Raw genomic sequence first — 21,544 nt, forward strand, 5'->3', positions numbered from 1 at the left:
AAGCATCACATAAATACTGGTGATGCCAGCCCTATTCATCACTGGCCATATCGACTTTCTGCTCCGGAGCCTAAGGTTATTCAAGATAAAGTGAACAAGATGCTTGCCAAATGAATTGTTGAACTTTCGTCGAGCCCTTGGGCGTCGCCCGTAGTGCTTGTTAAAAAGAAAGATGGCACATGGCGTTTCTGCGTAGATTATCGTCATATAAATTGCACTACCAAGAAAGACGTCTACCCCTTGCCTTGCATTGACAACGCCCTCGATTGTCTCCACGGTGCTAACTAATTTTCATCAATAGATCTTCGGTCTGGCTGTTGTCGAACTTACATGGATGAAAAGGACCAAGAGAAAACCGCGTTCGTAACCCCTGATGGTCTATATCAATTAAAAATTATGCCATTCGGTCTATGCAACACCCCAGCAACGTTCGAACTTACGATGGACTCTATGCTTCAACGTTTCAAATGGTACATGCCTCTGCTATCTAGAGGACGTGCTCGTATTTTCGCCTACATTTGAGACACACCTTGAGCTTTTATCAGCTATTCTCTAAGTCTTCCGCGAGGCTAGGCTCCAACTAAATTCATTGAAGTGTCACTTCGGTCGTCGGCACATTACAGTGCTGGGCCACCTCGTCGACGCTTCCGGTATTCAAGCAGACCCGGTGAAAATTTGTGCTGTCACGTCGTTTCCTGTACCTCAGTCTGTCAAAGACGTCCAAAGTTTTGTAGGACTCTGCTCCGACTTCTGATGCTTCGTTAAAGACTTCGCAGCGATTGCTCGACCACTTACTGCTCTTCTGAAGAAGGACGTGCCGTTTACGTGGGGCACCGCTCAAACTGCCGCGTTTGCCCACCTCACCAAAATTGCCACCACGCCAGCTATTCTGGTCCACTTTAACCTGTCCTCTCCTACAGAGGTGCGTACCGATGCCAGTGGTCACGGTATCGGAGCCGTCTTAGCCCAGCGCCAACAGGGTCAAGATCGTGTTATCGCCTACGCTAGCCGCCTCCTCACAGCAGCGGAGCGCAACTATTGGATTACAGGTCGTGAATGCCTGGCTCTGGTCTGCGCGGTTTACAAATTCCGCCCGTACTTGTATGGCAAGCACTTCTCTGTAATCACTGACCACCACGCGCTCTGCTGGCTTTCCTCCCTCAAAGATCCTACCAGCCAGCTTGGTCGCTGGGCTTTGCAGCGGCAAGAATATTCCTATGCAGTAGTGTACACGTCGGGCCGATTACATCAAGACGCAGACTTTTTATCACGCTAACCAGTGGACGAACCACCCGGCGACCCTGACCCCGATGCCGACGCTTGCGTTTTCTCCGTTTGTCAGGTGCTACACGTTGCCGGCGAGCAACGCCGAGATGCTACCTTGCGCGCCATCATTGATGGCTTGGATTCTTCGCCTACTGCTTCGTCCTTTCACCTGTTTGTTCTCCAGGATGGTGTATTATACCGCCACAATGTACGCACCGACGGTCCTGCCCTACTCCTCGTCATTCCCAAGCACCTCCGGTCAGCGTTTCTGCAAGAACTTCACTATTTACCAGAGGCAGGTCACCTTGGCGTCTCCCTCACCTACGACCGCGTTGGTCGATGCTTCTTTTGGCCAGGCCTTGCCCGCTCCATCCGGAAATGTGGTGCGGCGTGTGAGAAATGCCAGCGCCGAAAAACACCATCGACGCTGCCTGCCGGATGCCTTCAACCGCTCGACATTCCTTCGGAGTCGTTATTTCGCGTCGGCTTGGACTTATGTGGTCCTTTCCCTCTATCCCCATCTGGCAACAAGTGGATGACTGTGGCGAGAGATTACGCCACGTGCTACGCCATCACCAAAGCACTTTCAACAAGCTGCGCCACAGATGTCGCCGATTTTCTTTTATGCGACGTGATTCTGCAGCATGGTGCTCCACACCAACTGCTAACTGACTGCTGTCGGACATTTCTTTTTTATGTCGTCGCCGACATCCTGCAGTCCTGCTCAACAAAGCGCAAGCTGACTACATCTTACCATCCCCAGACTAATGGTCTCACGGAGCGTCTGACTCGCACCCTAACAGACATGCTTGAAAAGTATGTCTCGTCCGACCGTACTGATTGAGACCTTGCCGTACCCTATGTCACTTCTGCATTTAATAATTCGCATCACGACACTTCCAGTTATTCCCCGTTTTTTTCTGTTCTTCGGACGAGAACCCACATTGCCACTGGACGCATCCCTTCGATCCACCGCAGCAGAGACCAGCGAGTATGCACTTGACACTATCACCAGGGCAGCCCAATCTCTCGAAAGTGCCCGCGCTCGCCTCCTGACCTTGCAAGAGAAGCAACGGCGTTTGCACGATCGCCAACACAGGGACGTCCACTTTTCGCTTGGCTCATTGGCACTCCTGTAGTTCCTCACTCGTCGTGCTGGCCTGTCAGAAAAACTCCTGTCTCGGTACGCAGGCCCATATCGAGTGATGCGTGCCGTGACTCCAGTTACGTACGAAATCGCCCCAGTCGGTACCAGTGCCTCAACTTCCCCGAATTCCCCTGACGTTGTGCATGTCGCACGCCTCAAACGATATTACCCTCCTGTTATCACCGATATTTAGACGCACGGGGACCGTGCTTCTGCCGCCGGGGATAGTGAGTGCGCTTTTCTTGTGGACGATGCAGGCGGGCGCCCCGACGAAGACGACGAACGCTCTCTGGCTGAACTCGTCTGAACTGGCCAGCGCTGCAGTTATTCTTCCTAAATATACTTTGTAAATAGTCTCCAGCTCTTAATACTTCGTTCGCGTAACAATGTCGACATGTGTACTTGTTTATTTTTATCGGGTGACCGCTTTTCAGTGTCTAACAAGTTTATCGCTCATAGTACAGGAGACCGGTTCACGCAAGAGGCCACGTTTCTACCAGAAAGCTCGTCTTTGTGTATAGCGTTCTCCGCCAGCGTTTCGCGGTAAACATTACGTTTAAATAAGCTGCAGTTGCCGGGAGGCGCAAAAAGCAGCCAGGAATTTTTGAATGCTAGCGCGTTCCACTCTTAAAGGCGAAGCTGGAGCGTAATCCAAATTTTTACTCCGATCATCAAATTTTATAAAACACGTAAGTTTAAATTCACACTGACGAGACTGCCGTGTGGAGTAACCCCCGTATACTTACATAAACATAAACCGATATAGCCTGACTATCTCTCCGTTTTGTCACAATTCCTATGAAGTCGAAAGACTCGATCCCTACTTGCTGTTCTATCATCGTTTTTCTTGACTGACGGAAATAACTTCAAATCTAGCTGTGACAACGTGGCCTTCCCTTGAACGCTTCTGTCTAGATTCCTTTCGCAGGTGTGGTAATAAGTCACAAAACAGTCTAACAGCTGCACAAAGCCAGCAATACTCTCAGGGATACTTGCACATGTATTTTTCTTTTGAACGGTCGAAAAGGGCAGACATCATTACAAAGGATTCCCTTAGTCGACGCAAAAGCTCGGGGCTCGAGTGCAGTCAAACGAAAAAGCTACCAGAAACACAATCTACGAAGACATTCATTCCCATATGCATTACTGTTAAGTTCGGAAGCTTCCAATGGGCAATCTTGAACAGATACGGCCGTGGCCTCTTTATGTTTCCCAAGAAAGCACACAATGAGATACTTATCAACACTGCTGATCGCACCTTAAAGTAACAGAGAATGTGATTTTTATGTCAAGTTGTTTCTTGAAAAAAATATTTTGAATCAAAGAAAATACATGAGAATTTCATTACAATTCTTCACCTTCACGCCTTCATTTTTTATTTGTCAGTTGACGTCGCAGTGGCCTCTTCACGTATACCGCTCCAAAGCTCCATCACCGGCAGTATTTCTTCTACCTTCTTTATCGTTTCTTCCAAGCGCCGCAGCTGTTCCCGTGAAAAGTACCTCTTCCACCAACCGACCTTGGCTTCTCTTACGAAGCAGTACTTCTTGCTGTCTCCGTTGTGTCCATCTTTGCAATTCTCGTGAAGGCGCCGCAGCATCTTGTCGATGCCAGGATTTGTGTTTGTGGTGAGGTCCAAGACCATCGTCTCTTTCATGTGATCCGCCGAGCATCGTTCAGGCAACTCACTAAGCATCCGATTATCCTTTGCCAAATCTACTGCATAGCTGTCTCCCAAGAAACGCGCAAGCTTCAGAACAGTGCCTCGGATGTCTTTCGTCAAGTTCTCATATGTCACGAAAAACACGTTCGGTATGTCCTTAAGCTCATATCCGGAAACCACGTGATCGAAGTAGTTCCCGTAACCTGCGACATCCTCGCTCAGGAAAGCATCAAAGAACTGGTCGAATGTGCCATGTTGGAAGCGGTAAGCGCTGAGACTTGTCGCCATGGGGTAGAATGACACGCAGACGTCCCACGGGTTCCGCACCACGTAGATGTACTTTGCCTCGCTGCTCATTAACTCACTTCTCAAGGGATAATGCGATGAGATCACACGCAGTGGCAGGCGTGGTTTCAAGTCGTCAGGGTGTGACACTCCCAGATATATCATGTTTTGTGCGAACTCATCGTAACTTGTGATCGCTTGACCTTTCTTTAGAATAGGCTGCAAAATATAAAGGACCGAATGCGTTCTGCTTTTGGGAAATGAAAGCAGGACTAGATCGCCCTCTCTTGCGCGAAACTCCAACGCTCCTTTAAGGATTTCAGGGTTGCAATGCGGGTCTCTAGGGACTCCATCAATGTTTTGAGTGAACGGCTTCGTTGTTGACATGAGGTTCATTTGCACGCTGTGGCTGAAAAAAATGAACAAGATTATTATGTTTATTATGACACTTTTCGTAACAACACTGGCTTTATTTCACGCCCTTACACCATCAAGCATACATTATCTTCTGCAGCATTTTTTTCGAGAAATTCCACTGACAAATTCTTTTATCTGCGTGAATTCGTGTCCGCAAATAGCAATGCACGCGGAGTGCACCAAAAACAATATATTTCACAAATATCACTTGAATCTGTCACAACCATAAAAAAAAAGCTATCACAAGCAAGGTAAGGAAGATTTATGAAAGAGAAAATTTTCACCAACTGGACTGTAGCACGAAGCTACGAGGGACACCCACAGTGGTTTTACAAAACAAAAGCTCATCAGGCGAAAATGGAACTCGTCCTGGTCCGGTTATAAAACCTGGAAACCCAGCTTGTGCAGAGCGGTGTCTCTAATTTCCGATCTAGGCGACATAGTGGGGTGCTACTGGTTAACTCATAGGGTATCTCAGAGGCCTGAATAGCTTTTGGCGCAGTAAAATCTGTGACAGGCATGCTCGGTCGTTTTTCAGGAATCTGCTGTTTACGTTAGCAGCGCGTGTGCACCTCAAGAATAACTGCCAAGCTAGATAAAATTGGTGTACGAGAACAAAAGGAGTTGTCCATGGACCGTCAATTGAGGGAAGGGAAGGAAAAAATTGGCATTGAAGACAGGTGACCTAAAGAGAGTAAGGTACGTGAAAAGCAGAAAAACACACTGAGAGGTATTGTGAGTGAAAGTAATAAAAGAAAGCCAGCAGTGAAAGTGCAGCCAGTCCTTCCGGCTGTAGCCCCCGGACTGTGCTGTACCTTTGTTGACTTGAGCAAGAGGTACGACCGGCTGAGCGTCACAAGATATGACGCGGAGAGAAATGCACATGCGTCATAAGAAAGAGGTGAGGTCGGAAAAGTGAAAGAGATAGTACATAAGAGAGCAATTAAAAGAGCGCTCTTCCGTTTATCTCTAGATGGTGTCTTATGCAAGCCCGGAGCGATTTATACAGATGTGTAATCTTTTAGAAGTCATGCAAGGGAGTATCTTAATAACGTTCTGCCGAGTGGCAAGGGTTTCCACAAGGCGATGTGTTAAAAAGATCACAGTTGAAGATGGTGATAGGAAAATGTAAACCAACCATGTGACGTTATCAGGTGTATGAGTGGTAGAGGAGGTGGAAATAACGATTGGATAGAATACGCACTGTTTGCTTATAGATAAAGATCTCTGTATGAATGGCCTCTCGTTCAAGTTGTGTGCCGCGTTCTGTGTTAACTGAAGTACAAGCGGAAACGAAAGGAGCTCAAAGATTATATACGGATAAGGTTAGTATCCGAATAAGGAGCTGTTGAAGCAGCTGCGCCAACCTTGTTGTTGCCAATGATGACACGGTGTCAGGGTATGGAATAAATTAACAGCTCACGTGGCCGACATTTCAATAAGAATTGGTTTGATGGGGTGTCCTTGCGTGATTTGTTGTAGTAAGTTGCGACAATGCTATTGAAGTAGGCAGGCAGGCCGTATAGATACGTAAACATACCATGACTCCCTTCATTTGAGAGTATAGAAGACCCTCCAGTACTGCAGCAGTTGCGGCTGCATACGAACTTGTTTCTTGTGTAATGAGGACCAGCGCTAAGCAGGAAATCGGCGCTGGTGCTCGGACTCGGTATTCTGATCTTACCGCCACGATAGCCGCTCCGAATTCTCAGCGAATACACTTTTCACAGTTGGTGGAGGTGCGGGGTACCTTGAAACCTTCCAACCTGCCACTTAATCGTCGCACGCTTCCCGCTACCACCAACCATGCCCGACGACCCTCCTCAGCAGGCGCCTTCTTCTGGATCAGTCGTAAGCGCCGATGTGCTCCGCCACATGACCCTGCTAATTTAAGCGGTGCGGGTGACAACGACGTGGAGGACTGGCTCTCGTCATGTGGGAGGGCAAGCGCGCAACACATGAGACATGCCAGAAAACTGAAGCACGTGATTTTATTCCTCGAGGGCGTAGCAGCCTCCGAACCACGAGACGGATTTTCAGACGTCATGGGCATTTAAGACCTCTTTCGTGGACAAGTTTGGCCTACTAGCTGTTGGTTACTGTGTGCAGAGCAGTGTTAGCGGGAGCGAGCGCAGCTGCGGGGTGGATCATTCACGAGCTACAGCAAAGACGTTCTGGACTTGCTCAACGGAGCGAGGACGACCGTGTTGGAGGAATAAAGAATCACGAACGTTACTGAGGAAAAGAGGACGGTGTGCTTAATGTGCTGCTGGCGAAGAATCCGTGCACAGTGCTTGAGATGAATCCGCGCTCAGTCAGCAATATTTGACGCGTCGCCCTCCTTCCACGACGAACATCTTGCTGGATTGGCTGCCGTTATTTGCAATCAATCAAAGCTTCTCGAAATGATAAAGACGTTTCTGCGTGAGGAAGTTGCTCGCCAGCTCTCCTTAGTGCCCGTCCCTCAGACGCAGCACATACAACAGGCTAGTACGAATTTCGTGCCCACGCTCCACCACCAGATTGAGCTAGAAATCACCGAGGTCCTGCTCCTGCACCACGAACAGCTCTCTGCAGTGGTGCTTGTCAATTATGCTGCAGCCGTCAACAGGCCCCGACAGCTCCTTGCAGTTGCAGCTCCACCTCTCAGTAACGTCGACGTCGTACCTAGGCCCCCTACTACCAGCCGCCGTACCGTTATTTACCCAGACGGCTGGTACACCGTCGCAGACTCATGGCGTTCGTTAGACGATCGGTCTATAGCCTTTGCTTGTGGCTACGCCATTTATATCGCCGGAATTGTCGACGCGCCTAATTTTCTTGTACCACATCGTCCGTGGCATCCCGTGATACAGCCACGCCGCGTCCATCTTTAGGCTCCTACGACACCTCTTTGTTCCCGTCAGGAGCTAATCGTCGCCATGCCATTTACCCACCCTTCACCTTCTCCGCGTCGTCACTTACCATGGCCGATGCGGCCTGGTCCCGCAGCTCAATAAGAGGAAAATTAATTGTCGTAGTCCACGAGACAAAGACATCGGCACTGACGAAAAACAAAAGTCCTCAATGTAGCCAATGAAAAATCATAGAAATTTCTGCTGAAGATTTTCGCGCATTCTCTCTCGTAGACACTGTAACCGTTGTATCTGATATGGACGCATAACTCTGTCGCTCGATTCGCAATGTCACCACCCTACTTTCCTGGCAGTCCCTTCGTACACAAGATGAAGAAGACGAGTTCTTGATCAGCTGCTAATCCTGATTCGCTCTAGTTTTTGGGTTAAATTTGGGCGTACCTACGCCCCCGTGGCGGGTACGATATCAAAAGCAATGACGGACGTTCCGCCTCCTCTGCCGCCAAGGTTGGGGGCTGGCCTCCAAGCTGCAAGTCGGTCTGCTGCGCCCGACCACTTCAACGCCACTCTGCCAAGGTCATCGAGCTGCTCAGACGTCGACGACATGGATTCTTACGGCGGATATACCGGTCACAAATCGTCGGTTGAAGAGGAAACTTCGTAGGACATCAAGCGTGAGTGAGCTTAACTACAATAAGCCGCTCTCACAGCAAGCGTACACAATCGCCTACATCCCCATCGGTGCTACAGGCATCCTCAATTCCCTCAATAGGAAAACTTACTGCCTATCTCGAGAGGCTGGCTTCAGGGCAAATCAGAGAGGTCCGAATTATACCAGAAGAAACATACTTACTGTTGATGTGACTACGCGAACCATCCGCGACACTTTGAAAGCTGTAACTGAGCTAGGAAATATACTTGTCCGCTCATTCATCGTACATGGAGGCAGCACCACCGCCGGTGTTATCTACCATGTCGATACAGATATTGATAATGGTGATCTCCCATCGCTAATCTCCTCAACTGTCCATACCTCAGACATACACCGATTTGGATGGTCGAGGTGCATAAAACTCATTTTTGAGGGAGAGACATTACCAACACATGTAAAAGTGGGTTATGTGCAACATCCTGTCCTTCCATACACCCCTAGGCCCTTGCAGTGCCGTAAATGCCTGAAAATCGGGCATGTAAGTGCTGTGTGCGTGAACAAGATGACATGTCCGCGCTGTGGGGGTGATCACGATGAGTTGACGTGTGCTGGCTCTGATTTGAAGTGCCCTAACTGCGATGGGCCACACGAGGCAACGTCGAAGGACGGTCCAAAATTAAAGACTGAAATGTCCATGCTAAGGAAAATGATACGAGATCAATCTACACACAGACAAGCGGCTACCAAGGTCCATCGTAATCGCAGAAGGACATCAGCATCGACAACAGGACAACCTGTACTCCAGGAAAAGTCGTCGCGCTCTCCTGCTAGTCCTCAAACGTCACCTTTAACCTTTAAGCCACCTTTAACCACGTCTACTCTTCTGAACACAAAGAGCACTACTATATGGCTTTCCCTGTCGTCTCGGAGTACAGAAGTGCAGCCGGAAGGCCAGCGTGAACATGAACCTTCATCGTCTGATGGGCAAATCAAGGCAATGCTTGCACAGTTGATTCGTTCCTTGCGAATGCTGCTCATCGGAGTCAAGACGCCCGTTGCCAAGGCTGCGGTGCAAATTTTCGATGCACTAGAACCACTGCTTGCTGCTGTATAAAAGCTAGCAAACGGCATGGCATCAACTTCAAGGTTGTCACTGCACGAAAGGATAAGCGGTTCCGTAATATTCCAGTGGAACCCACGAGGTCTACGGCGTCGCCTGGGAGATTTTAAACAGAGAGTGCTCAAGTATCGCTTTCCAGTTATCGTAATCTGCGAGCCGAATATGACATCGCCATGTAGACTCTCTGGACACGAAGAATTCGCGTCTGGGACAAGTGGAAATACTAGCAAAGTTTTACTATGTGTGCGATGTGACCTCACGTATTCGCTAAACCAAGTTCCGGTGCATAACAGCAACGAGTACGTCTCTATAACACTGAAGCTAAAGCGCCGGATAATCGCGATCATCGGTGGCAATATTTCTCCCAGGGGAAGATTTGACTTTAGACACCTGAAACTTGTTCTTGACTCTTGCCAAGGACCTCATATTATTGTAGGCGATTTCAACGCGCACCACCATCTTTGGGGTAGTAGGATCACAAATCTTCGAGGAAGACAACTTCTTAACTTCACAAGCAGCAAGGATCTTGACATCCTGAACGACGGCTCACCAACATTTCTTCGTGGCACAACGTACAGCAGCTCTCTCGATTTAGCTATCGCTTCACGATGCCTTTCGTCTTCTGCTGCCTGGTGCACAGATGCTTAAACGTATGGCCGTGATCACCTACCTACTTATGTACAACTGAGATGGTTTACAAGAAGGAAGTACAACTGAGATGGTTTACAATGAAGGAAATAATTTTGAACAATATTAATAAGAATTTGTATACGGTGGGCCTTTTCCTTGATTTTAGTAAAGCTTTTGACTGCTTAAATCACACGATTCTTGTTAACAAACTTGAAATGTACGGAATCCGTGGTAGACCACTCACATTGCTTGAAGGATATCTCCAAAACAGAAGCCAGTCGGTGTCTTTAGATAATGAACTTTCATCTCTTTTGCCTATCAGTTGTGGTGTCCCACAAGGGAGCATATTGGGACCCCTTTTGTTCAATACGTACATAAATGATATTGTAAGCATAGATCCTTCCATTGATTTTGTAATATACGCGGATGATTGCACACTACTTCTTTCAGGCCCTAACCTTAATGATTTAATGGTGAAATGTAATGACCTACTGATGAAATTGTCTAGGTGGTCAAGGATGAATAAATTAAGAATTAATCCTACGAAATCCAAGGCTATAATATTTCGCGCAAGAAACAAACCGATAGTACCGCATTGCACGCTTCACTTAGAAGATCACCAGATAGAAATAGTTGAAGTGCAGAAAATACTTGGAGTACATTTTTCCTGCTATTTAAACTGGGATGCCCACACTGATTTTGTCTGCAAGAAACTCGCTTCCGTCTGCGGGGTTCTATCGCGATGTCGTGAAACTTTACCTTTAACATGTAAATTACAAGTTTACTACGCACTTTTCTTTTCTCACCTTAACTACTGCAATTCAGTATGGGCCACAATGACCAAAACTAACATAAATAAGATTCTCGTACTGCAGAAGAAAATTGTTCGAATAATCGCCAATATTGATAATACAACTACCTCCAAGTATGCTTTTGAAACACATAACATTGTCCGGGTCAACCATTTGTATCATTTTAAGTTGTTACAAAAAATGTATTTTTCGACGGCATTCATTGCCGATTTTTATTCGACTCTGGCATCTTTGGACATGCGGCATGCTACCATACACACAAGAACTATTAATACTTGGAATCTACCACGTTTTCGTACTAACTATAATTTACAAATGTTGTCTTACAACTTGCCCCATGTTCTAAACACATATAAACACACAATAGGATATACTAAAGCTGAACTGCGGAAATATTTTGTTGAAATGTGATTTTATGTCATTTATGTTTTGCTTGATTATTCCTATTTTACTCTGAACATTTGTATGACCATTTGAGCGTCTCTATTTTCGATTTTATTGTTTAATTTTATTTTTTTGCAATGGATTGTTACACTCTGTATGTATAACTGGTGAATGCTTTCTCTTTATTGACTGTAACTATTGTATGTGTGTCAGATTTCTGTACCACTCGTGTGCTACTGCTTGTAGGGGTTTTCTGGACATAGTCAAGCTGCTCATGCAGCTTTTTGCCAGAAAACCCTCCAGTTGAACCTGGAAAATAAATTTACTTACTTACTTACTTACTTCCAAGCTCTCATATGCGATGCAGTGACTGGGATGCTTTTCAGAACAAACTAGAATAATCCTGCAACTGTTTAATTTCACCGATAGAGATTGAAGACCGCGTCAGAGCAGCAATGCACGCAACACGCATCCTCCAAAGATCAAATGCAAGAACATTATATATGAGGAGCTGCGGGCAGTCAGACGTCTGTGACATTATGTGCAAGCTAGAGTTGCTGGATTGCTGGATGAGGCTTTTGTTTGACAACGGACGTAACAAGCTGATGCTTGTGTTCCAACACTTGCCGTAGACAGCTAGACGCCTAAGCAGAGTGGCTATCTTATTCATATAATTAAAAAATTCTCCTTTGTGAAAATGGCACCAAAGTCGAAAGCGACGCAGGGATGTTTCAGCAATATCTTCACTCGTTGCCGCTGTTGAAGTCGGAGCTAGGCACGCAATCTGGAAAAGTGAATATACTTGAAAAGTGGTTCACCAGGAGTGCTGCCTCAGGCTATTTTTCCTGTCCAAACAGGCAGACTTATCCAAGTCATCAAAATGCATTAGCAACCTTCCTGACGTTTCTAGACCGACGCGTCTCGTTAGATCTACGGAGGCTGCACACTCACATGCCTGACGCTCCCCGTCGGCTCCATGAGCTCAGTATTTACCACTGGGATGGCAGACTGCGCTCGGAGGAAAATTTCTCGGGAACTTGTCCTAAGTACTACACCCTAAAGAACGTCGACACCCTTTGGGGTGCATATCTGCCACGCAACAATACACTCTCAAAAAATTTTGCACCCTTTGGGTCGTATCCTGCCACACAACAATAACCGTCCTCTAATCGAGCCCGGTACTTCCTAGTCACGAATGGCTTGCGCTTTATCAGCTTGACACAGCATTCTCGACAGGAAAGTAGCGCGCGCCCAGTTTTCAAAAGAGGAAACGCAAGCAAGGCAGATGACGATAATCGTTGTGTGGTAAATATACCCCCCAAAGGGTGTAAACATTTCTCAGAGTGTAATCATCTGCCTTGCTTGCGTTCCCTTTCTTGGAAACGCCGCGCCCACTACTTTCCCTTCGGCAATGCTATGTCATGCTGATAACGCGCATGCAGTTCGTTACTGGGAAGTACTGGGCTCGCAGCGTTAAAGAAAGGAAATGCGGACAAGGCAGATGACGTTTATTATTACCTGGCAAGATACGACTCGAAGGGTGTAAACTTTTCTTAGCATGTAAAGGATCCTCAAGGCCAAAAAGACCAACTGTGCGTCTCGAAAACGACTGCAGACTGTACACAAACGCTCGCGACTCTTAGCGGTCATTGCTCTTGAAGTTTGTCCACTCTGGCTATCCCTTCACTATTCTTATCTCTTTTTTTATTTTTGCTTATCTTTCCCTCGTTTTTCCTCTAGTTGGTATCAGCGTGCAAAGTAGGAACTCAAACGAATCGTTTCGAAGTAGACAGACTTTTAAAACGTCATAACTCAGAATGCAGACTAAATCAGGATGCAGAACTATTTAAAAGTCTGCATCAGAACGGCCCAACTTGCCATTCTGATGCAGACTTTTAAGTATGCTAAACATATTTTTTGTTCAATTTCCCTTTTCTGCCGTCCGGTGAAACCAGAATAATAAGCAATAATCCAAGTTCCTCTAATTTGCAGTCTATTAGAGGAAAAATTCAGTTGTGATTTATTATAATTTCATTATGAGGCGAGCCGCAGGGAGGGGCTAATTTTGACCACCGGGGGATTTTTAACGTACCCACAATGCCCTGGACACGGGCGTTTTCGCATTACGCCCCCATCGAAATGTGGCTGCAGCGGCCGGGATTTAATGCGCTTAGCAGTGCGGCCCGATAGCCTTTAAGCCACAGCGGCGGGTGAAAAATGCAAGCGTGTCTCAATCTACTATTTATATAGCAAAACTGCTTGTATAGGCGAAATGTGCGAAAGTGGTGAATAGGCCACATTACGAACAAAGGCAATCCGCTTTTAGATAGAGATACAAATGAAAGAAAGGCAGGGAGGTTAACCAGAGGTAAAATCTCCGGTTTGCTACCCTGCGCTAGGGGAAGGGAAAGGGGAAGTAAAAACGGAAACGAGAGCGGGGACCAAAGGATAACCAGGGAGAAAAGGGGGGACGATGTTATTATAGTCTTTCTGATAGACTACTGCCACGTAGAAATGTGAACAAATCCTAGGCCGACTTTCGGTGCGACGATAGTTCATGTCGGCATTCCAAGACTGTACTGAAAGTGGCCTGTCGTCAAGGCGTGCCAACACGGCTGCTAGCAACAGCTGGTACCCGTTCAATCGAGGACAGTGGCAAAGTACGTGTTATATAGTCTCCTCGCCGCCGGAGTTACTGCAAGCCACACTCTCGTCCATACCGACTGGGAATGCAAAAGATCTTGTGAGAGCTGCACCAGCCCACAGCCGACAAAGCACTGTTGTCTTGAAATCTCCTTTTATAAACTTGGCGTATTAAACCACTCGACACATCAGAAGCAATCTAATACGACGATGAGATACAATGATTTCCAAGCATTCACCAATTCCAGAGGCTTACTTCCTGCTATTTAAAAGCCCAAAATACCTGGGCGACTGCGCGTTTTTCACACAATTAGGCATCAGCCGACGCGATGGGACGCCACGTATACAGAGGCGGCCACAACACAGGTTTCCAGCCACCAGACTCTTGCAGAACGCCTTATACGCGCACTCAAGATTTACCTTTATGCGCAAAGAGCGCTTTCAATCGTTCAGAGGACGGAATTTTTGAGGTAAACGTTCCTGGCTTTCGAGCTCCTACGCGTTATCTTTTGCCCAGTGTTCTACTGGAGCAAACAACAGGCTCCTGTTTTAACGCGATAAGGTTAAGGGCCCCGTGTCGGCGTCCGGCGTCGGCCATCGTTTCGGCAAAAATTATTTCGAACCACGCATACCCAGCCGCCTAGGCCCTCCATTTAAGGCAGGGAAGTTACTGAATTAATTAAATTTCGCAAGGTGCAATACGTGAGAAAAATCGTAAAGTACGGCTTACACACAACCTATAGGTATGATAGCGTCGGACTGTGATGTGAATATACGATAAATCATAATTCTGTTACGCTGAAACTCAAAACACAACCTGTTTTCCAGCGTTTCTATCATATATAGAACGGCCATGGCCTCCGAGATTTGTGCGCGCCGGCGAGCGCAAATCTCAAAGGCCCTAAAGCGGCACGCTAGGTTCCTTGCAACACCTCTAGATGACGCTCGCTTACGCCACATCGCGGCCGACGCAAAGGGCCGTGTTTCTACCAAAAACTGCCTTCGTGCACAGAGTTCGCCGCCAGCGTTTCTCGATAACCATTACGGTTACAAAAAATGCTGCTTCCGCGAAGCGTGAGAAGCAGTCAGGCATACGTGAATGCAATCGACATAGCACTTTTAAAGGCGAAGCTTACGCACCCTCTAATTTCTTTATCGCTCCTCGCAATCACTAGTCGCGTTTTCGACAAGCGTGAGTACAGAAAAAAGGCAAATGCAGTTTGTGCGACCATCAAAAGCGTCGCAATCTTGGTCCCGTAAGATTTAGGCCACGCGAAACTAACTGTGCGACAAGGATCGGCTTGCCTTTCGCTTACTGCGTCAGAGCCGCCTTTACGGATAGTGTGCCCTAAACGATCCGAAATATTATTCGAATTTCGGGGGCCATTGAAAGCGTCACAAATTTGTCCCAGTAAAATTCAGTAGATGCTAAACTAACTGCGTCACAGTGGCCTGTGCGGCTAGCGTGCCCTAAGCGAGCCGAAATAATATATAAATTGTTGGGGTCCACTGAGGCGATCACAAGCTCGTCCCAGTAATATTCTGTACCCGCTAAGCCAGCTGCACCAGAGCGGCCGACCTGTCTTTCGCTGAATGCGCCACAGCGGACTGTACGGCCAGCGTGCCCTAAGCCTAAGTGCTTCAAATGCAGCCTACTCTGCCGTACATTATATCCGACCTCGCCGTTGACAAATAACACAGGATCGCCGCGTCGACGAGCAGCTGGGACGCAAAAACACGCCGAGAGAGCAGAGTTTGTGCGAGCTATGCGGAAAAAGATAACCAGCACGCCGAACCTGCGAAGGCTAACATGCGCAGCCGGCCTTGCTCGCTTAGATTGCATGTCAGGTGTCGTGTGCTTGTAGCAATGAAACGCAAGAAAAATAAGTTGTCAAGTATAACTTATATTATATTGAAACAATTTTAGTTTTGCGAGAAGAAATAACAAGTGAAGATAGTTAACTTGACTAGTTTTCTTTTTTTTTTCAGTGGTCGTATCAGGTCATCCACGGTGTGCGAACTAGCTAGACTATGACGTGTTTCCTGTTGCCCCTCTTTGCCGGGTGCCCCCTCATGTTGATTTTTTTTCTCTGTGATCAAGCCTTAGTGCTCCCAAAAGCACGTTAGCGTAAGAAACAGTTCACGTCTAGTATGACTCGGAACCACCAATTGTGCTGTCATGCGATGCCTCATCTATAGGAATCGTAGCTGTGCTAGTTGGAGCGTAGAAAACCCGACGGTACAGAACGGCCCACAGCATATTGTCACGACAGGAAAAGCCAGTCAGTCAGTTCTAAGCGAACAGCCGTTTACAGTTCGTGTTTGCAGCAGCTACCACGCACACTTCTTCTTCCTCGACCTCTAGCGTAACTAGTCCGTGCCATTACCCCTCCCTCCAAAAAAAAAGAAGAAATAAATAAATAAATTTGGGGAGATGTTATATGCCACAAGGAAAAATAAAAGAAATGAGAAAGACAACGGACGAGACGACAGGGGCCGCATCACAAAGTTTGTGGATGAGAGTCAGCGCGAAAGGTAAGGCTTCATCCTGGTAACATGAACAATGTCAGAGGAACGTGGTCTACGGGAGTGGTGCGAAGTGTCGGCTGGAATAACTTCGTAGTTGACAGGACTTAGACGACGCAAAACTATGTAGGGTCCAAAGTATCGGCGCAATAATTTTTCTGACCGGCCTCTTTGACGTATAGGGGTCCAAACCCATACAAGACCTCCCGGGTAGTATGTGACGTCTCGATGGCATATGTTGTATCGACGAGCATCTTGACTTTGTCGGGATAGAATTCGTTGCCGCGCAAGGTGCCGCGCTGCTTCGGCACGCTGAACAAAGGCGTCTGTATCTGGTGCGGCAGGTTGAGACGAAGTTGGTAGGAGCATCACGTCGAGCATAGTGGTGACGTCGCGTCCGTAGACCAGACGAAAAGGAGGAAACCCGGTGGTTTCTTGTAGGGCAGTGTTGTACGCGAATGTCACATACGGGAGCAGTTCGTCCCAATTTTTATGGTCCGTGGCAACATACATGGAAAGCATATCCGCAATCGTTTTGTTAAGACGCTCAGTTAAACCGTTAGTCTGCGGGTGATACGCAGTTGCCGTACGGTGCGTTGTTCCGCTCAGCTGCAGGATATCTCGGACCAACTGGGCAGTGAAGGCTGTACCACGGTCTGTGATGACGACAGCGGGAGCACCATGTCGAAGGACGATATTTTTGATAAAGAAGTTAGCAACATCTGAAGCAGTAGCTCGCTGAACGGCTTGTGTTTCGCAGTATCGAGTGAGGTAATCGGTGGCGACGACGATCCAGCGGTTATCAGCCGAAGACTTGGGAAATGGGCCAAGTAAATCCATCCCGACTTGTTCAAAAGGTGAGCAAGGAGGTCGGACAGGCTGAAGCAGACCGGCTGGTTTTAGTGGTGGAACTTTGCGGCGCTGGCAATCTCGACAACTTCTGACGTACTGCTTCACGGTTTTTGTGAGTTTTCGCCAATAGTACTTCTGCTTGATCCTCGCGAGAGTACGCGTGAAACCAAGATGCCCGGACGTTGGTTCGTCATGGCATGCACGTAGAACGTCGTCGCGGAGAGTAGCGGGAACAACGAGCAGGAAAACGGCTGCCGTAGGGTGAAAGTTCCGCTTGTATAGGATGTCGCCACGTAGGCAGAACGAGGACAAGTGGCGCGCGAACAGCCGTGGGGGTTGTGGGCGGCGTCCTTCAAGGTATTCAATCAAGGGCTGGAGCTCGGAATCTTGGCGTTGCTGTTGAGCAAGGTTTAAAGACGGAAGAGTGCAAAGAAAACCAGAATCGTCGTCAGTATCTAGTGGTGCGGGTTCGACGGGGGCGCGGGAGAGACAGTCGGCGTCAGTGTGTTTCTGGCCAGACTTATAGACGATGGTCACATCAAATTCCTGTAACCGAAGGCTCCATCTTGCGAGACGGCCTGAAGGATCTTTGAGATTCGCCAGCCAGCAGAGAGAGTGGTGGTCGCTGACGACACGGAAGGGGCGTCCGTACAGGTATGGGCGGAACTTCTGGATAGCCCATATGACTGCCAGACATTCTTTTTCAGTTGCTGAGTAGTTTTGTTCAGGAGCGGACAAGGTTCGGCTGGCATACGCAATAACGCGCTCAACACCAGCTTGAAACTGTACGAGTGTCGCTCCGATACCAACGTTACTAGCATCAGTATGCACTTCTGTGTCAGCCTCGGTGTCAAAGTGACCAAGGATCGGTGGTGTCTGTAGACGTCGCTGAAGGTCGTGGAAGGCGTCGGATTGTGCTGGGCCCCAAACAAATGTGACGTCGTTCTTGATGAGTCGTTGCAAAGGTTCGGCAATTTCACAAAAATTGGGTACAAAACGGCGGTAATACGCGCAAAGCCCTAAAAATCGGCGGACATCGTGTTTTGTCTTCGGTATCGGGAACAGAGCAACTGCCAGGGCTTTGTCAGGGTCAGGGCGCACACCGGTGCTGCTGACAATATGACCTAGAAATTTGAGCTCCTCGTAGCCAAAGTGACATTTTTCGGGCTTCAGGGAGAGGCCGGCGGTGCGGATAGCTTGAAGAACCGCCTCAAGCCGCTGGATGTGTTGTTCAAACGTGGTGGAAAAAACAACTACATCGTCTAAGTAGACTAAACACGAGTTCCACTTGAGGTCAGATAAAACTGTGTCCATCATGCGTTGAAATGTGGCCGGAGCGGAACACAATCCAAAAGGGAGGACCTTAAATTGATAGAGACCGTCGGGTGTTATAAACGCCGTTTTTTCCTGGTCCCGTTCGTCAACTTCAATTTGCCAGTACCCACTACGTAGATCCATTGAAGAAAAGTAACGGGCATGTCGCAGGCGATCCAAGGAGTCGTCAATTCGAGGAAGTGGGTAAACGTCTTTTTTCGTGACCTTGTTCAGTTTGCGATAATCGACACAGAATCTTAATGAACCGTCTTTCTTTTTAACTAATACAACAGGTGAAGCCCAAGGACTTGTCGATGGTTGAATGACATCATCGTCGAGCATTTGTTTCACTTGATGACGAATAGCATCCTGTTCTCTTTGCGACACGCGATACGCGTGTTGGCGAACAGGTTGGACGGTCGGTTCAGTGATGATTCTGTGTTTGATTAAAGAAGTCTGTTTGACCTTCGACGAGGTGGCGAAACAGTCGCTAAATGACGATAGCAGAGTAAGGAGCCTCTCCTTCTCGTTTTGGTCGAGCTGTGGGTTGACGTTGATGTAACTGGTCAAGTCCACATCGCTGGGTTCCGGAATCGAGATTGTCGTTACCGAAGCACAGGCGTTGGACTCGGCCACCGTTTCAAAGTAGGCCATGGTGGTATGCCTCGCAAAGTGTTTGTATTCGCCACTGAAGTTCGTAACTAGAATCGTGGTTTGCCTATGTTGGAGCTCTACGAGACCTCGTGCGACGCCGACTTCGCGATCCAGCAATATGGTGAGGTTACCTTCGGCGATGCCTATTCCTAGTTGTTCTTGAGGGCATTCAACGAGGACGAAGATGCTACTTCGAGGCGGTAACGTCACGCAGTCATCGACCACGCGTAAAGCCGCGCGGTGATGTTCATCCACCACATTCGAATCCGAAGAAACATAGTTAGAAAAAGTCACGAACAAGTCACGAAGGTTAATGATCGCCCCATATTCCTGGAGAAAATCCATGCCCAGTATAACTAGCCGAGAACACTTGGGCAGCACAAGGAAAGACGCTACGAAAGTAGAAGTAGAAATTGCAAGTCTGGCGGTGCATCGTCCAATGGGTGACACGAGGTGTCCTCCGGCCGTAATCAGATGTGGGCCGTCCCACGCTGTCAGCAACTTGCGTAGCCGAGTCGCCAGTGAGGCACTCATAACCGAGTAGTCAGCTCCCGTATCTACAAGTGCAGTTACTGGATAACCGTCGATTGAAGCAGTAATAGCAGCAGAAGTTTTTTTTGCAGTTGCGAATGAAGGCGTCAGTGGTACGTCGCGAGGGGATGGCGTCGGCGGAGGATATTTGACGGTTCGCATGACAGCGGCCTCACCCCCGGAGGTCGCCGTTTTCAGTTTCCCCGGCGCGGGCTTCCATCGTTGACTCCAGCGGAATCAAAGGCGGGTCGAGCACGGTTCGGTGACGCGTACCGACGAGGTGAAGGCGACCGTGACTGTCTTCGCTGTTGGGCAGGAGGAAGCCGGTTACTTGCTAAGTATTTCTCGATTTCGTGCGGGCGTTCGCCATAGCGCGGGCAACGGGCGTCCGGATGGTATCCCCGCAGACGAATCCGTCGGTACTGGCAATCGCGATACATGTGACCAGCCTCCCCGCAGTGATAGCACAACGGACTGTTGTCGGGGGCGCGCCATACTGTAGATTTGCGTGGACCAGGATGAAAGGGTGCTGGCGGATTCGTGCGGTGGATTGGACTTTGGGAGCGTCGAGAAATCCCAGCAGGCGGCTGCGAAAAACGGCCCGTCGACGGCGCGCAAGCCCGAAGAGCATCCGCGTACGAGAACGTGGGAGGTTCGGGTCGTGTTGGTGGCGAGGGATGAACCACTTTGCCGATTTCTTCTCGAATGACATCCGTAAGAACCGCGGCACTAGGAGGTGTCGAAGCCGATGCATAGGACTTTTGCAGTTCTTCTCGAACAATTTGTCGTATTAGCTCGGTAAGTGACTCCCTGTCATCATTTGCAGGTACGAGAGAGCATGCAGCAGTCATGGTGGTCTGGCGTTCATACTGCGAGAGCCGCTGCCGAAGCATACGTTCCATGACTGTTGCCTCACGAACGAACTGAGAGACTGTTGCAGGAGGATTACGCACGAGGCCCGCGAAAAGCTGTTCCTTTACGCCTCGCATTAACAGACGCACCTTCTTGTCTTCTGGCATTAGTGGGTCGGCCCGACGGAACAATCGCGTCATGTCTTCGACGAACATGGCGACGGTTTCGTTTGGCATTTGGAACCTCGAAGACAGTGCCTGTTCGGCTCTTTCTTTCCTTTCGAGAGTGCAGAAGGCTTCGCATAGCAGTCGGTAAAACTCCTGCCAGCTGGTAAATGAGGCTTCGTGGTTCTCGTACCATACTCTCGCCGCGTCTAAAAGGGAAAAGTAGACGTTCTTCAACTTACGGCGATCGTCCCAGTTGTTAAAGGCGGCGACCCGGTCGAAATGGTCCAACCAGTCTTCAACGTCCTCAAAGGCGTCGCCATGGAACGGGTTAGGCGTGCGAGGCGCGGTGAGAATGCATGGTACGGGAGCATTTGGGATCACCTCGGTTTGGCTTGCGGTAGTTGTTGACATCTTCCTCACGGAGCTTGCCAGGGGACTGTATTGCGGTGGAAGACCTTGGAGGCGACGGCTGCTTCGATAGATTTCTGCCGTCCCCGAGGTACTGGCGTCGGTAGCTTCTGGTTCAGGACCCGTAGGCATACGACGGATGCGTACCCCGCACCTCCACCAGTTTGTCACGAGAGGAAAAGCCAGTCAGTCAGTTCTAAGCGAACAGCCGTTTACAGTTCGTGTTTGCAGCAGCTACCACGCACACTTCTTCTTCCTCGACCTCTAGCGTAACTAGTGCGTGCCAATATGCACCTAAACAGCCTAACCAATTGGAACAAGCGAGCGGAAATGTGCTCAGGTTGATAAGGAAGGCTACGAGTGTAT

General features: G+C 48.5%; 1 protein-coding gene across 1 annotated transcript; it reads right to left on the minus strand.

The window, feature by feature from the left end:
• Positions 1-3,788: 3,788 nt before the first annotated feature.
• LOC142578363 (sulfotransferase ssu-1-like) lies at positions 3,789-4,433 on the minus strand. The gene has a single exon (XM_075687759.1). The coding sequence runs from the start codon at positions 4,431-4,433 to the stop codon at positions 3,789-3,791; it is 645 nt and encodes a 214-aa protein (XP_075543874.1).
• Positions 4,434-21,544: the final 17,111 nt, after the last annotated feature.

The sequence above is a fragment of the Dermacentor variabilis genome, chromosome 4 (assembly GCF_050947875.1).
Source record: "Dermacentor variabilis isolate Ectoservices chromosome 4, ASM5094787v1, whole genome shotgun sequence".
Taxonomy (NCBI): Eukaryota; Metazoa; Arthropoda; class Arachnida; order Ixodida; family Ixodidae; genus Dermacentor; species Dermacentor variabilis.